The 15651-nt window shown below is 36.9% G+C and overlaps 1 protein-coding gene across 4 annotated transcripts in view; it reads right to left on the reverse strand.

Annotated features, from left to right (window-relative positions):
- The window catches only part of LOC105469870 (solute carrier organic anion transporter family member 1B1), a 121222-nt gene that overhangs the window by 79928 nt on the left and 25643 nt on the right, over positions 1–15651 (reverse strand). For all 4 annotated transcript variants that reach the window (XM_071072084.1, XM_071072083.1, XM_071072086.1 and 1 more), the window contains 2 exons: positions 15408–15521; positions 11155–11303 (listed from right to left, as the gene is read on the reverse strand). In XM_071072084.1, coding sequence (XP_070928185.1) covers positions 11155–11238 — 84 coding nt within the window. In that variant the 5' untranslated portion in view covers positions 11239–11303; positions 15408–15521. The remainder of the gene's footprint in view (positions 1–11154; positions 11304–15407; positions 15522–15651) is intronic.

Here is a 15651-nt window from a genome sequence, read left to right on the forward strand (position 1 = left end):
ACACATAGAGATTAAAAGTAAACATGATCCTTTGAAGGAGACGAGGCATTCTGGTTTTTGGAATTTTCAGCCTTTTTGCACTGGTTTTCTCTCGCCTTCGTGGATTTAATCTATCTTTGGTCTTTGGTGTTGGTGACTTTCAGATGGGGTTTTTGTGTGGACGTCCTTTTCGTTGATGTTGATGCTATTCCTTTCTGTTTGTTAGTTTTCCTTCTAACAGTCAGGTCCCTCAGCTGCAGGTCTGCTGGAGTTTGCTGGAGGTCCACTCCAGACCTCATTTGCCTAGGTATCACCAATGGAAGCTGCAGAACAGCAAAGATTGCTGCCTGTTCCTTCCTCTGGAAACTTCATTCCAGAGGTGCAACTGCCAGATGCCAGCCAAAGCTCTCCTGCATGAGGTGTCTGTTGACCCCTGCTGTGAGGTGTCTCCCAGTCAGGAGGCACAAGGGTCAGGGACCCACTTAAGGAGGCAGTCTGTCCCTTAGCAGAACTTGAGAATGGTGCTAGGAGATCCACTGCTCTCTTCAGAGCCAGCAGAAAGGATAGTTTAAGTCTGCTGAAGCTGCACCAGAGCCACCCCTTCTCCCAGGTGCTCTGTCCCAGATAGAGGGAATTTTATATATAAGTCCATGACTGGGGCTGCTGCCTTTCTTTAAGAGATGCCCTGCCCATAGAGGAGGAATCTAGAAAGGCAGTCTGGCTACAGGGGCTTTGTGGAGCTGCAGTGGACTCCAAACCAGTTCAAACTTCCTAGTGGCTTTGTTTACACTGTAAGGGAAAAGTACCTACTCAAGCCTCAGTAATGGCAGACACCCCTCCCCCTCCCAAGCTCAAGCATCCCAGGTCAACTTCAGACTACTGTGCTGGCAAGGAGAATTTCAAGCCAGTGGATCTCAGCTTGCTGGGTTCTATGAGGGTGGGATTTGCTGAGCCACACCAAGTGGCTCCCTGGCTTCAGCCCCTTTTCCAGGGGAGTGAATGGTTCTGTATTGCTGGTGTCCCAGGCACCACTTGAGTTTAAAAAGAAAATCCTGCAGCTATCTCAGTGTCTGCACAAATGGCCACCCAGTTTTGTGCTTGCAACCCAGGGCCCTGGTGGTATAGGCACCCAAGGGAATCTTCTGGTCTGCAGGTGGTGAAGACTGTGGGAAAAACATAGTATCTGGACCAGAATGCACCATTCCTCACGGCACAGTCCCTCATGGCTTTCCTTGGCTAGGGAAGGAAATTTCCCTACCACTTGCACTTCCCAGGTGAGGTGATGCCCCACTCTGTTTCAGCTTGCCTTCTGTCAGCTGCACCCACTGTCTAACAAGTCCCAATGAGATGAGCTGGGTACCTCAGTTGAAAATTGCAGAAATCACCCACCTTCTGTGTTGATCTTTTTGAGAGCTGCACACTGCAGCTGTGATAAAATCTCTCAATAAACTAGGTATTGATGAAACATATCTCAAAATAATAAGAGCTATTTATGACAAACCCACAGCCAATATCCTACTGAATGGGTGAAAGCTGGAAGCATTCCCTTTTATTTGTTTTTTTTTTTTTTTCTTTTTTTTCTTTTTTTTTGAGACAGAGTCTTGCTCTGTCACCCAGGCTGGAGTGCAGTGGCCGGATCTCGGCTCACTGCAAGCTCCGCCTCTTGGGTTTACACCATTCTCCTGCCTCAGCCTCCTGAGTAGCTGGGACTACAGGCGCCCGCCACCTCGCCCGGCTAGTTTTTTTGTATTTTTTAGTAGAGATGGGGTTTCACCATGTTAGCCAGGATGGTCTCGATCTCCTGACCTCGTGATCCGCCCATCTCGGCCTCCCAAAGTGCTGGGACTACAGGCTTGAGCCACTGCATCCGGCCAGCATTCCCTTTGAAAACTGGCACAAGACAAGGATGTCTTCTCTCACCACTCCTGTTCAACATAGTATTGGAAGTTCTAGCCAGGGCAATCAGGCAAGAGAAAGAAATGAAATATATTCAAACAAGAAGAGAGGAAATCAAGTTGTCTTTGTTTGCAGATGATATGATTGTATATTTAGAAAACCCCATTGTCTCAGTCCAAAATCTCCTTAAGCTGATAAGAAACTTCAGCAAAGTCTCAGGATACAAAATCAATATGTAAAAATCGCAAGCATTCCTATACACCAATAATAGACAGACAGAGAGCCAAATAATGAGTGAATCCCATTTACAATTGCTACAAAGAGAATAAAATAACTAGAAATACAACTTACAAGGGATGTGAAGGACCTCTTCAAGGGGAACTACAAACCACTGCTCAAGGAAATAAGAGAAGACACAACCAAATGGAAAAACATTTCATGCTCATGGATAGGAAGAATCAATATCGTGAAAATGACCATACTGCCCAAAGTAATTTATAGATTCAATGCTATCCCCATCAAGCTACTGCTGACTTTCTTCACAGAATTAGAAAAAACGACTTTAAATTTCATATAGAACCAATAAAAAGCCTGTATAGCCAAGACAATCCTAAGCAAAAAGAACAAAGCAGGAGGCATCACACTTCCTGACTTCAAACAATACTACAAGGCTACAGTAACCAAAACAGCATGGTACTGGTACCAAAACAGATATATAGACCAATGGAACAGAACAGAGGCCTCAGAAATAATGCCACGTATCTGCAACCATCTGATCTTTGACATATCTGATCAAAAAAAGCAATGGAAAAAGGATTCCCTATTTAATATATGGTGTTGGGAAAACTGGCTAGCCATATGCAGAAAATGAAAACTGGACCCCTTTCTTACACCTTATTCAAAAATTAACTCAAGATGGATTAAAGACTTAAACGTAAGACCTAACACCATAAAAACCTTAGAAGAAAACCTAGGCAATACCATTCAGGACATAGGCATGGACAAATACTTCGTGACTAAAACACAGAAAGCAATGACAACAAAAGCCCAAATTGACAAATGAGATCTAATTAAACTAAAAAGCTTCTGCACAGCAAAAGAAACTATCATCAGAGTGAACAGGTAACCTACAGAATGGGAGAAAATTTTTACAATCTATCCATCTGACAAAGAGCTACTAATATCCAGAATCTACAAGGAATTTAAACAAATGTACAAGAAAAACAAACAAACAAACAATGCCATCAAAAAGTGGGTGAAGAATATGAACAGACCCTTCTCAAAATAAGACATTTATGTGGCCAACAAACCTATAAAAAAAGCTCATCATCACTGGTTATTAGAGAATGCAAATCAAAACCACAATGAGATACCATCTCACGCCAGTTAGAATGGAGATCATTAAAAAGTCAGGGAACAACAGATGTTAGAGAGGATGTGGAGAAATAGGAACACCTTTACCCTGTTGGTGGGAGTGTAAATTAATTCAACCTTTGTGGAAGACAGTGTGGCAATTCCTCAGGGATCTAGAACCAGAAATACCATTTGACCCAGTAAACCCATACTGGATATATACCCATAGGATTATAAATCATTCTACTATAAAGACACATGCACATGTATGTTTATTGCAGTACTATTCCCAACAGCAAAGACTTGGAACCAACCCAAATGCTCATCAATAATTGACTGGTTAAGTAAAATGTGGCACATATACACCATGGAATACTATGTAGCTGAGAGGTAACAATGTGCTAGCAGCCCTCGCTTGCTCTCAGCCCCTCCTTGACCTTGGTGTCCACTCTGGCCACACTTGAGGAACCCTTCAGCCCACTGCTGCACTGTGGGAGCCCCTCTCTGGGCTGGCTGAGCCAACTCCCTCTGCTTGTGGGGAGGTATGGAGGGAGACGCATGGGCAGGAACTGGGGCTGCATGCGGTGCTTGTGGGTCAGCGTGAGTTCCGGGTGGGTGCGGGCTTGGTAGGCCCTGCACTCTGAGCAGCCAGCTGGTGCCACCGGTCCCAGGCAGTGAGGGGCTTAGCACCTGGGTCAGCAGCTGTGGAGGGTGCACTGGGTCCCCTAGCACTGCTGGCCCGCCCATGCTGCACTTGAATTATCACCGGGCCCCAGCTGCCTCCCTGCAGGGCAGGGCTCATGACCTGCAGCCCACCATGCCCAAATCCCACCCTGCCACCACTGCCAGTGAGCTCCCGCATGGCTTGAGCTTCCCAGATGGGTGCCACACCGGCTCCGCAGTGCCGGGTCCCATTGACTGCCCAAGGGCTGAGGAGTGTAGGCACACGGCATGGGACTGGCAGGCAGCTCTGCCCATAGTCCCAGTGCAGGATCCACTAGGTAAAACCAGCTGGGCTCCTGAGTTGGGTGGGGACTTGGAGAAATTTTATGTCTAGCTGGTGGATTGTATATGCACACAAATCAGCACTATGTGTCTAGCTTATGGTTTGTAAACACACCAATCAGCACCCTGTCTCTAGCTCAAGGTTTGTAAATGCACCCATCAATGCTGTGTCTCGCTAATCTAGTGGGGACTTGGAGAACTTTTGTGTCTAGCTAGAGGATTGTAAATGCACCAATCAGCACTTTGTGTCTAGCTAAAGGATTGCAAATGCACCAATCAGCACTCTGTGTCTAGCTAAAGGTTTGTAAATGCACCAATCAGTGCTCTGTGTCTAGCTAATCTAGTGGGGACTTGGAGAACTTTTGTGTCTAGCTAAAGGATTGTAAATGCACCAATCAGCACTCTGTGTCTAGCTCAAGGTTTGTAAACACACCAATCAGCACCCTGTCAAAATGGACCAATCAGCTCTCTGTAAAATGGGCCAATAAGCTCTCTGTAAAATGTACCAATCAGCAGGATGTGGGTGGGGTCGGATAAAGGAATAAAAGCAGGCTGCCCCAGCCAGCAGTGGCAACCCATTCTGGTCCCCTTCCATGCTGTAGAAACTTTGTTCTTTCACTCTTTGCAATAAATCTTGCTGCTGCACACTCTTTGGGTCTGTGCCACCTTTATGAGTTGTAACACTCACTGCAAAAGTCTGCAGCTTCACTCCTGAAGCTAGAGAGACCCTGAACCCTCTGGGAGGGACGAACAACTCCAGATGCACCACCTTTAAGAGCTGTAACACTCACCATGAGGATCTGCAGCTTCACTATTGAAGTCAGCGAGACCACGAACCCACCAGAAGGAAGAAACTCCCGACACATCTGAACATCTGAAGGAACAAACTCCAGACGCACCATCTTTAAGAACTGTAACACTCACTGTAAGGGTCCGTGGCTTCATTCTTGAAGTCAGCAAGACCAAGAACCCACCAATTCTGGACACACAGCCACAGGAAAGAATGAGTTTATGTCCTTTGCAGGGACATAGATGAAGCTGGAAGCCATCATTCTCAGTAAACTAACATAGGAGCAGAAATCCAAACACTACATGTTCTCACTCATAAGTGGGAGTTAATGAGAACACATGGACACAGTGAGGGGAACATTACACACCAGCACCTGTTGGGGATTGGGGGGCTAAGGGAAGAGTAGCATTAGGACAAATACCTAATGTAGATGACGGGTTGATGGGTGCAGCAAACCACCATGGCATGTGTTTACCTGTGTAACAAACGTGCACGTTCTGCACATGTATCCCAGAACTTGAAGTATAATTTTTTTAAAAAGTAAAGAAGTGGAGAAAAACATTCCATGGTAATAATAACCAAAACAAAGCAAGACAATCTAAATTAATTTTTGACACAGCAGACTCTAAAGCAAGGAAATTAACAGTGGTAAAAATGGGGCATTACAAAATGATAAAGGGGTCAATTCTTAAAAAGACGTAACACTTCTTAACATAGAGGCACCAAACAGCAGAGCAGCAAACTATCTGAAGTAAAAGCTAGTAGAAATACAAGGAGAAATAAATGAATACACTATGGTACTTGGAGACTCTACACTTCTCCAGAAATGGAAAGATACAGCAGGAAAAAACAGGAAGAACATGATTGACCTTAACAACATCATCAATTAACTGGACATGATAAACATCTTTAAGTTATTTCATCCAACAACAGCAGAATACACATTCTTCTTAAGCTTACATGGAACATTCACCAAGATATATCGCAGCCTAAGCCATAAAACACACCTTAACACATTTAAACTAATAAAGGTTGTAGTGACAACAATTAAATTAAGCTAGAATATAACAGAAAGATAACTGGAAACATATCAAAATATGTGGAGATTAACTACCACACTTTTAAGTAACATATGAGTCAAAAGAAATCTGAAGAAAAATTTTAAAACATTTTGAAAAAAATAAAATTAAACATACAAACGATCAAAATTTGTGAAAGGTAGCAAAATCAAAGCTTAGAGAAAGATTTATTACACTGAATGCATATATTAGAAAATAAGAAAACTCTAAAATCAATATCTAAGTTTCCACCTTGGGAAAATCAAAAAGAAAAGCAAATTAAATTTTAAGTAAGCACAAGAAAAAATAGAATAAAAATTAGGCCTGAAATCAATTAAATTACAAGCAGGAAATCAATAGAGAAAATTGACACAACCACAGGTTAATTCTTTAGAAAGATAATTGACCCAGCCAGGTTATCTAAGAAAATGAGGGAAGACACAAATTACTAATAACAGAAATAAAGGAGGGTACATAACTACAGATCCTATATACACGAAAAGGATAATAAAGAAATATTATAAGCAATACTCTGCCTACAACTATAATAACCCATATAAAATAGACCAATATATTGAAAGACACAATCTACCCAAATTTGTACAAGAATAAATAGACAATATTAAAAGGACTATTTCTGTTTAAGAAATTGAACTGATTTTAATAACTTTCCAAAACAGAAAGAAACAGGCCTACATGGTTTCACTGATGAATTCTACCAAATACTTAAGAATTAATTTATATCAATTCTCTACAATTTTTTTCAGAGGTTAGAAGCAGAAAAAATACTTTCTATCTCATTTATTGAGGCCAACATTACCCTAATACCAAGATCAGACAAAGATATTACAAATAAGTCCTTAAACTGATAAAATATATTAAAAAAATAAATGTAGTAAAACTTGGAAATAGGCAAATGTAACCAGCCCCACTTGCATTCAGCAATGGATTTCATGATAATATAATATTTATAAGAATCAAGGAGCACAGACAAATACCAAAATAAAACACCATTTTATGCCTACTTAAATTGCAAAAATCTAGAAGTCACATAATTCCAAATGTTGGAGCGAATGTATACTCCAATTTTCATTTACATATTACTTGTGATCAAGTAAATTAATGTAGTCACTTTAAAAAGAAACAGCTTCCAGCTGTAATGACTCATACCTGTAATTCCAGCACTTTGGGAGGCCAAGGCAGACAGATTACTTGAGCCTAGGAGTTCAACACCAGCCTGGCAACAAGGTAAAACCTCATCTCTACTAAAAATACAAAAAAAAAAAAAAAAAAAAAGAAAGTGCTGGGTGAGGTGGCATGTGCCTGTATTTCCAGCTACTCAGGAGGTGGGAGAATCACTTGAGCCTAGGAGGTGGAGTTTGCGGTGAGCCAAGATTATGCCACTGCACTCCAGCCTGGGTAACAGAAGCCCTGTCTCAAAAAAAGGGCAGCAACTATAATGCTATTATGTTGGAACTTTCCAATTTATTGAGTTTCTATGTAACACTGTGCTAAGCACCTTATAAATATCCTGACAACTCTGAGATAAATATTATTTCAATTTATTAATTTTCTAGCTTATGGATGTCATGACCTGTGAGTTGGGCCTCTTGAAGACAACGAAATGGTTGGGTCTTGCTTCTTTATCCAACTTGCTATTCTATACCTTTTAAGTGTGAGCATTTAACCCATTTACATTCAAGATTAATATTGATATATTAAGATTTGATTCTGTCATAATGTTGTTAGCTGGTTATTATGTTGACTTGATTGCATAATTGCTTTATAATGTCAGTGGGCTCTGTAGTTAAGTTCATTTTTGTGGTGACAAGTATCACTCTTTCATTTCCATGTTTAGGACTCCCTTAAGCATCTCTTGTAAGACAGGTCTAATGGTTAACAAATTCTGTTAGCATTTGCTCGACTGAAAAGAATATTTTTTCTTTACTTATGAAGCTTAGTTTGGCAGAATATAAAATTCTTAGTTGAAATTTCTTTTCTTTAAGGATGGTGAAATTAGGTCCCCAATCTCTTCTAGCTGGTAGAAAGATTTATTGTTAGACTGATGGGGCCCCTTCTCTCTAGCTGCCTTCAAGGTTTTTTTCTTTCATGTTTACCTTGGAGAATCTGATGATTATGTGTCTTCTGGATGGCCATCTTGTATAGTATCTTGAAGGGATTATTTGAATTTTTTGAATTTGCATATTGACCTCTCTAGCAAGATTGGGAAATTTTTCACAGACTGTGTCCTCAAATACGTTTTCCAAGTTGCTTACTCTTTCTCCTTCTCTTGCAGGAATGCCAGTGAGTCACAGGTTTAGTCTCTTTACATAATCCCATATTTCTCAGAGATTTTGTTCGTTAATATTTTTCTTTTAATCTTGTCTGCTTGTGTTGATTCAAAGGGGTAGTCTTTAAACTCTGAGATTCTTTCTTAAGCTTGGTCTATTTTGTTGTTAATTACTATAATTGTATTATGAAATTCCTGTAGTAAAATATTTAATTTCAGAAGTTAATTTTGATTCTTTCTTAAAATGACTATGTCATCTTTAAACTCTTGAAATGTTTTCCTGTTTTCTTTGGATTGTGTTTAAATCTTCTCCTGTATCTTGTTGAGTTTAAATTTGAAGAAAAGAAATTACGAGCATAATGATGAGGCGTATACTAGCAGGTTCTATGTAATGTAGTTAGTTCAGTACAAAAATTGAGGAGAAGGGGTAGAAAAGAATCCAAGTATTTGATTTCTGAAAGTATTGTTTTTATTTACATGGATACATTATCAATTTGCACTTATACATTGCCACCTGCTGAGTCTGTACATGTAAGTAAGTAACAACATGTATATTTGGGTGTGTGTATGCATGTTAGCAAGTGTTAGAATCCATGGTTGCTTGACACTCAATAATTTAATCTTAAGATAATTTTTTAGAAGTAGGGGGAAGTTATTAAAGAGAGCACTTATAAAACCCTGCTTGCCATAACATCTTGAGGGTACTAATATTACAAAAATCCACATTTATTTTAGCGATATGGGATAGAGTTGAGAGCATAAGATTTGGAATCAGATTGCCTGAGTTCAGACCTTCAGTGTACACAATTACCAACTTTGAGACCTAGGAGAAGACATTTGCCACTTCTATGTCTAGGTTTTTTTCATCTGAAAAGGGGAGATAATAGCATCCAGTTGATAGAATTGTGGTAAGAAAAAAATCTGTTAGCAAAAGTAAAACACTAAACCAATGTCTGGCATATATAGTAAATGCTCGATAAATGTTAGCTACTATTATTAAGGTTTCTCTCATCTTTTTTTATGCTCCTGAATTACATTTGTTTTACCATTATGTTTTCATTATCTTTCTATCTATAGAGATATCTCTAATTCATAATATTTCAAATACAGAAAATTAAGAAATCAGATAAAATGTAATTTAATGAAAGTAAAAGTCAATATATTTTCAACAACTTTTGTTAATACTTTGAAGTCCTAAACTTCATAAAAAATTAAAATACCCTTCATTTAAAAAATTTTCTTTCATCATGTTTTCATTCCTCATGAATAAAAAGTAAGCTCAGAAATGCAACAGACTTCAACTACAGGCACACAGGTCTTTATAGAATTATTGTAAAATGATTGTTGAGTTTAATATTCTTTCTCAACAACATATCAATGTTAACAACTTAAGTTAGTGAAAATACTATTTTAAATATCACTTGTAGACTTGATTAACCAATTTAGCGATGTTTCTGAAATACCAGCATTAGTGATGTCAGTCTTATCCCAGTATCTTCCTCTAGCTCTGGTCGTCTTCATTGGGCTGCAGTTAAGGTCCTTTCCATACAATGCTAATTCCCTAACTCCCAGCTTCTCCAGATATGCTATAAGGGATCACTCTGGAAATGTTATTGCTCCAGGCAATTTGCTGCCACTTTGCTGTGCGCATGTAAGTGAAATCACTGAAACACTCAGTATTTCAAAATAAAAACAATTCAGTACATTATGTTACCCTTAGAATATAGAACATAATTCACTTGCATTAACCAGTACTTTTTCCTTATGTCTGCCATTCTGCCTAAATCATACTCAAATATTTCATCAGAGAAGATTTTATCAGTGATCTCAGAAAACAAATTTTATGTTCCCTGGACGAAGTTAAAAGGAACCTTTTATCACATTATTGCAATCGACTCCAATCTTGGTGGTCTTTATTCAGCTGTATATAAGACTACAAATTTGACTAAATAAAAAATGTAAAACATTTGCTAAAAGGTGACCCTTATTTATTTGTTGATTTCCTCAAGACTTCCGTATGGGGATTTAAAGGCTTTGACTTGGGTTCCAGGGTTTTCAATTCACAATGTACATGACTTCAGGTAAATTTCTTAACTTTTCTGAGTCTTGGCTTCCCATTTAGCATTGTGCTTAGGAGTACTCCTTCCTGTTTATAAAAATGCCAGCATCACTTAACACCTCACCTGTATCATTTAATACAGTTTGTGTCAAAAGCAAAAGGCAGAATTATTACTTTTATCAGCTCGCAAATGAAAAAATTAAATATCTTTTCTAAATCATCAAACAGGTCTTTGAGCCAGGTTTTTGACTATCATAGACTTCTGTTCCATGAGCCTAAATTACTTATCAGAATTTTTTTAAATGCTGTTTTTTTTAAAAGAATTTTTAAATAAGACAGTATCACAAAGTGAGTCCCAAGACATTTTCTAAGTTTCTAAGTTAATTTCAAGAATTTTTAACATATTATTCATTTTGCATTTTTATTTTTAATCACATTCGTAAGTATCTCGTGATCAATCCAAAACCAAAGAGAAGCTATCAAAATATTTCTACATTTTCTACATTGATAAACTTTTAAGTATCAAAAATTTCACCAAAGAAATACTTGATCAGATTAAAAGACTGGTTGAAATGAAGGTATGAATCATTATGTTAATATTTCAATATATGCTTCAATTGAAAATCATAATTTGAAATATAATGTTCTTTTTAACAACTTGCTTTCTATACATTAAAGTTCCCTGTTTACTTATTTTAGCTCAAAAACATAAAACTTATTCCACCTTCAATCCATTGCAGTGTCTTGTTTTCTTATTCTCTGAAGATTGTGCCTCTGCTGTTTTATCCAAATGTTGATTTTGGTCCATGATTGAAATATAGATATCATATGAATATTTTCAGTTGTTGTTGATGCTTCGTTTGAAACAATCACCTATTAAGGAAGAAAAAATATAGTTTATTTTATTTTTTACAGTATATAATTTAGAAATAAGAAAAGCCACAAGGCCATCATCAATCAATCAACCATTCACTAACATTCATTCAGGGTCTACTATGTCTTGACCACTCTGCTAGATCAATGCTGGACACAAAAATAGGAAAGACAGACACAAATTCTAGCCTAAGGATATTATAACTTAATAGAAAAATAAATTTGTGGAGAGAAATTTGAAACAAATAGGTAATATAGAATCACACGCCAGATTACACAAACATTTTACATTATAGAAACTTAAATTATCTTTTCTACACACCTATATTGTAAAATTTATAAAAGCAAATATATGTTTTCTTTATCCTTATAGTTTTAAAATGTGCCAATTAGTCCCTTGCACAGAGTAGATATTCAAAATGGATACAAAAACAATATAAACAATTAAATCAGAATGGCCTCAGAGTTTAATAAAGGAGACACCACTGGAATCAGGCTCAAAAGGCAGACAGAATTTGGATTTGTTAAAAAGAGCAAAGTGTACTCCTAGTACTTCTCAGAGCAACTCTGGTATTGCTTGACTTTACCACCATCATGATGTTACTTTATTTTGATTTTGTTCATTTCTTTTCCAAGAGAAAATGCATATAGTTGAAAATGCAAATTAAAAAAAACCAAAGATTCTTCCTCTGACTCTTGTCCCCTTATCCAGAAATATAATATGCATTTTTCAGTAAGTACATAATATTTTCCTTTTCAACACAAGTCCTAGCATACCTTAAACATTATTTTCTACCTTTTTATCTTCTCTATATACTTAACTTTGTGTTAATAAAAGTCTTTCTCATTTTTCTTATGGTAGCAGGGTATTAAGTTGTCCATAATATATGTAACTGGTTCTATATTAATCAGCATTTAGGTTGTATCTAATCATTTCATATTAAAGATGTTCTTAATATATTGTGTGCCATTTTGGTTTTATGTGGCCATATCTGTAGAATAAGTTCAACAACTAGAGTTTTGGAGTCAACGTATAAGGGAAATTGTTATTTTGAAAGTCATTAAGGTCCTATTTTAAAGACTAGTAAAATGACTTCACTTTTTACTTCAATTGACTCTTTTATATAGAATACAATGTGTTCTTCACGGAGTTTTAGAAATACATTCTTGTTCATATGTGTGTAAACAATACATATTTATGTATCTAAGATATCTATATAAGCAGACACAGCATAGATACATGATATTAAATAGGGCACTAATTATAAAATATGTGTGATATATGTTATATGTACAGTTGATACTTGTTACAATAGTTATGTTTAATAAAGTTGCTGGGAACACTGAACATCTCTCCAAGGAACAACCTTGGAGAGATGTCAGGGTAGTTACGTGCCTGTGTGCCTCTGGTCACAATATTTTTGTAAAATGTTCAATAGAGAACTGTGTTTTCTGTATGTTTTGTTTAAAGACACTTTATTTAATACATACTCTTGATTATTAACATTGAATTAGTTGTCAATAACACTGCAGTTCAGGCTTAGAGGAAGCTTATACAGCATATGTGTCTTTTCCCTCGGTTACTCTCATGCACCGGACAGCACTCAGCACCATCTTTGGGGCCCATTTGAAACATTAAACTCAGAAACACAAAACACAAAAGTGCCAAAAATGTGGCAACAGACACACTGTGAAAAGGATATTTGTTTATCATATGTGAGCTGAAACAGGAAGACAGAGCTTCACTTTGTTCAACCTCAGTTAGGAACATGGCAGCTCAAATTTTTCACCACTTTGCACATGCATGTGAATGCCCATGAAAGCCCAGCAGTATTCATTTTGATGTCACAAAGGAATTTTAGTGAGTAGATAAATTTTCTTACATAGAATTTGTGAATAATGTGGCTCGACTCCATATTTCATTCACTAATTTATTCAACAAGGGCTTATTGATTCTGAATAATATAAATATTATAATACATATTTAAGGGATAGTGCATAAATGTGGAAGCAATAAATACGATATTATCACTTATGTATATGTGAGTATATATAAACATATGGTTGAATACAGAAACCCATATATGTGTACCTCTAAGTGAACTCCAATTATTACATTTTGTGTGTGTGTGTGTTTTCTGCATGCCTGTACCTAGGTCGGGTTTCTGGGTTCAGTGAGTGAGGAAAAAGTCAATGACTGGGTAGTCTCAAGGTAATAAGCTGTCCTTTGATAAATTTCACCCCACTTTTTCCATGAATATCTGTTTCTATTTCTTTCTTCATAATTTAAATATTAGGAAATCCTTTTTTAAAAAAAAATTATGTAATAGCAAATATCTTTGTATGACTTGCAAGGTGGATACTCTTCCCTTAGTTTTAGGCTTTTATTTTCTCTCTACTAACAAATATTCTTGAAGTCTTGAAGGCTATTGTCCCACCACTCCAAACCTGGTTTATTTCAATTGATTAACTTCTGTTTGTCCTGTCTCCCACCTTTCTTTCTATCCTATGTATTTATCCTAAGAATCTTTCAAAGATCCCTTTAACCACACAAAATAAAATTCATAGTTTCTATTTGAGGGTCTTCACAACCTAAACCAAGCCCGTGATTTTAGAACCATTCTCAAAATACCCATAGCACCTGCAGACACATCGAACTACAGTCCCAAGAAGAAAGCTTTCTGCCCTCCTGTATGTTTCTTTCAATCCTGAATGTCCTTTTCCATCTCTTGGTTGTAACGCTGATCCAAATTGTACCTCTTCAATATTTTCATACTCACCTCCTGTTGATATCTTTCACCCTGCTGTGCCAGTGGAGAATATACCCAAAGTCATTACTTTTCTTTGTATTTCCCCTACTTCCCCAGACAACTATTCCACATCTCTCTCCTAGATCTTCAGATAAAATATGGAGAAAAAAAGGTGGACACGTTGTTCTTCATGTCACCAAAATGTTAAATAAGTAACTACAAAGTAACTAGAAAGTTGGAATATTAATTTAGGCTTGACTAAATGCCACACTTTCTAATTCACCTTGACATTTAACATATTTTTCTCGGAACATATTTTTTTGTCTTAAACTTCAAATGATTTACATAAATGAATTTTGAGGACATCGTTTGTTTATAAGATAGACAGAGCCATAGGCATTTGGATTTAGTATTGCATATCTTTCCTGAATAATTCAGTTCTTCCAAATCTGATAGGAGTAGGGTGCAGGGCAGAATCTTATCAGCCTCTACTTATCTGTGTCAAGCTTTTAATACTTAATGGGTTATAGAAAACTGGTTTAGGCAAAGTGACCCAATTTCTACCATGTACCTATGCAACTGAGGAGCAAAAAGGAAAAACAGCATTTGCTAACTTCTTAGACCTTTCATAGGGGACACATCCCCCATCTCCACCTTACTTTCACAATAAAAACAATTGTCTTACCAAGGCAGACACTTTTCTGAATTGGAGCAGGGAATTAATACTTATCGAGGCCTTAGTTCATGCCAAAAACTGTGCTGAGAACACTTTTTGCTTATTTAATTGGAGATAAATTATCTAGAAAATGTATTTCCCTTCACCCTGTATTAAACTTAAGTTGAAATAAGGAAGTTGAGGTGGTTATGTGACTTTGAGACACCTATTTTTTTTTTATGTTTGCCAATTAACTCTTCCCTCTACTCCCACCCTTGGCCGCCTTCATCCAGCTAAGAAGACATCAAAGAAATAAGGAGTCTAGTGTGATCAGTCAATGTAGTTGATAAAAATAATTATCCTGTAGCATATTTTAAGAAGGTAACTAGAGCTTCATTTTTGTGACTTGATTTTTATTTGTTTAGAAATTAATAAGACCAAGATTTGAAACTTTATATTTAAATATATAAAGATATTATTTTCTCTACTTTATTTTTAACAGTATAAAAATCTGAGGCTCTCCTACTCCCAGAAAGAATATTTACTATGTTTTGAGAACTCAGAATGTAAGCATGTGGAAGACACAGAGCATAACATTTGTAATATTTATCAAGACCATCAAAATCTTTTTCCATGAAATTAGTGAAAATTTCTTACATAAAATATACGTTAAAATTAGAGAATCTCAATGGTTCTTACCTGGACTTAGAATCCTACAGCAACTGCAACAAGTCCACCCTTTATTCCTCTTAAAATAGTTGGCTTTTTGAAAACAAGTCCAGTGATGATTAACCATCTTATTATGTCATTGCTCTAGTCAAACAGATAAAACCTAGTTAGTTTTAAGAGTTCATCCCAGCTGCCAATATTTAAAGATTATATTTCTCAGAATTCTCACATTATTTTATGTTAATCTTAACAAGTCAACCTTACTTTTGGGAAT

Source organism: Macaca nemestrina, chromosome 10 (assembly GCF_043159975.1).
Source record: "Macaca nemestrina isolate mMacNem1 chromosome 10, mMacNem.hap1, whole genome shotgun sequence".
NCBI lineage: Eukaryota > Metazoa > Chordata > Mammalia > Primates > Cercopithecidae > Macaca > Macaca nemestrina.